Raw genomic sequence first — 2,042 nt, 5'->3', positions numbered from 1 at the left:
TTATAGGCACCAGCGTTTCTCAGCACCCTTAGCTTGGTTTCTATATAGAAATAATGAATTATGGTAGTTACTAAGAGTAATCACAAGCAGTACACCTTATATCTAAGATATTATGAATATTATGTAGCTGAATCTTGGATAACTGTAAATGTTGGGTGAGTTTCAGCTGGTGAAGTAATGTATTCTTGGTGGTAACATAATGTATCCTTGGTTATTCCTTGGTAACTTTCTGTTTAGTGATGTATCTTTAGTTATTCCTTGGTTGCTCCAGATCTGATTCCTATATAAGCTTGCTTTAGTTCACAGTAAACATGCACTGGTACACAAGCCTCTGCATCTCCTGTGTCTTGATTTCTATCTGTTGGGGTCGCCAAGCCCATCAGGCTGGGTTTGTGGTCACTGCACCATGACAAGCGACCATTGCCTTTTCAGATGCTAATAAGAACTTTGGGGTCCTGATACGTCATCCTGGAAAAAAGGACATCACTCACATCATCCCTAATCCTGGCTCTGTCCAGTTGGGAGAACTTCTTGCTATACTTAAAGCTTTAACAGAGTGACAGATCAAACCCCTAAATCTCTTTTCTGATAGTACCTATGCTGTTCAGGTCGCTAAAGTCCTCGCCTTTTCTCATGTTAAAAACTTCCACCCCACTACACCTCACTATGGTCAAGCTACAGGAATGCCTACAAAATAGAAGTTACCCATCATACATCTCACATATCCGCTCACATACCACACTTCCCGGAATCCTAGCTTGGGGGAATGCCACCACAGATGCCCTGATCATGACAGTCCACTCTAGCCTGTTAGAGCAAGCAAGAGCTTTACATCAACAATTCCATCTGTCCCCTCAGAGTATTCATAAACTTCCCAGAAATCCCCATGTCCCAATACAAGCACCTAGTCTGTTCATGTGCTACCTGTGCCCCACTATGCCTCTCAGGCCCCTTAACAGGGGAGGAGTGAATCCCCATGGTTTGATACCCAATGCCATTTGGCAGATGGATGTGACTCGCTACCCCCTTTTGGGAAATTGAGATTCATTCATGTTATAGTTGACACATGCTCCTCCCTTCCTTATGCCTTAGCTCTTTCAGGGGAAAAGACTATACATGCCATTAAAGCTATAAAGTCCACCATGTTAGTCATAGGCATACTCTGGGCACTTAAGACTGGTAATGGGCCTGCTTATTTCTCTCAAGAATTCAATAAATTTGTTTCCTCCTAGGGAATCAAACATACCTTTGGTATTCCCTATAGCCCACAAGGACAAGCCATTGTCAAAAGGACCAACAGGACACAAGTCCCTTCTGGCTAAAAGCCCCTCGGCTGAGGCCAAACGCAACCCTCACCTGGCTCTTATTGAGGCTTTGTTCCACCTTAATTTCCTCATGTTTGACGACGGGGGTCTCAGTCCAGCATACAAACATTGGTCCTTCTTGCCTTGGGCTACGTCCCTGCCACTAGTTAGGTGGAGGGATCTGATTTCATCCCTGTGGCAGAAACCATCCCCCGTCCTGACACGAGGATGAAGATATGCTTGTATTTTTCCACAGGACACGACAACCCCCATCTGGATTCTGTCGAGAGACATCTGGCCAGCTACAGAAACCCATCTGGAGACCGGGCCTGACTGCGAGTTTGATAAGCCATGACATCCTTTTCTGGCTTTGTTATCTTTGGCACGCTTTTGTCCTTTGGCTGTGCTTCTCTCCAGGCTTTAGATCTCTAGGCACTGGTCCCCTTACCACCTCTGATCCTCCCTGTAGATGAACAGTCACCCGCTTTCCTGGTTCTCTTTACTACTAATGAATCCCTCAGTCTCCCCACCATGGAATTGATTCATGTGTCAGTTCCCATAAACGGCACATGGTCCCTTGCAGGATCGCTCTGCTTCTGCCCAGTCTTAACCCCTCCTCCCCTAATGTCTCTGTCGCTCCCTCTTTAACATCACAACAGGCGACTACCGTGGAAACCGAAGCCAGGGCTCCTTATGGGGCCTCAAAATCTGGTCTCCCTTAGTAAAGGACACTTCTGA

General features: G+C 45.9%; 1 protein-coding gene across 1 annotated transcript in view; it reads left to right on the top strand.

The window, feature by feature from the left end:
• The window catches only part of Ankrd42 (ankyrin repeat domain 42), a gene marked incomplete at its 5' end in the record, with an annotated part of 81,477 nt that extends 79,637 nt beyond the window's left edge, over positions 1–1,840 (top strand). The window contains one exon of the mRNA XM_017800889.2: positions 1,561–1,840. Coding sequence (XP_017656378.2) covers positions 1,561–1,777 — 217 coding nt within the window. The remainder of the gene's footprint in view (positions 1–1,560) is intronic.
• Positions 1,841–2,042: the final 202 nt, after the last annotated feature.

The sequence above is a fragment of the Nannospalax galili genome, unplaced genomic scaffold (assembly GCF_000622305.1).
Source record: "Nannospalax galili isolate Female #2095 unplaced genomic scaffold, S.galili_v1.0 scaffold278, whole genome shotgun sequence".
Taxonomy (NCBI): Eukaryota; Metazoa; Chordata; class Mammalia; order Rodentia; family Spalacidae; genus Nannospalax; species Nannospalax galili.
The sequence above is the reverse complement of the archived record's forward strand: the minus strand, read 5'-3'. Positions and strand labels throughout refer to the sequence as shown.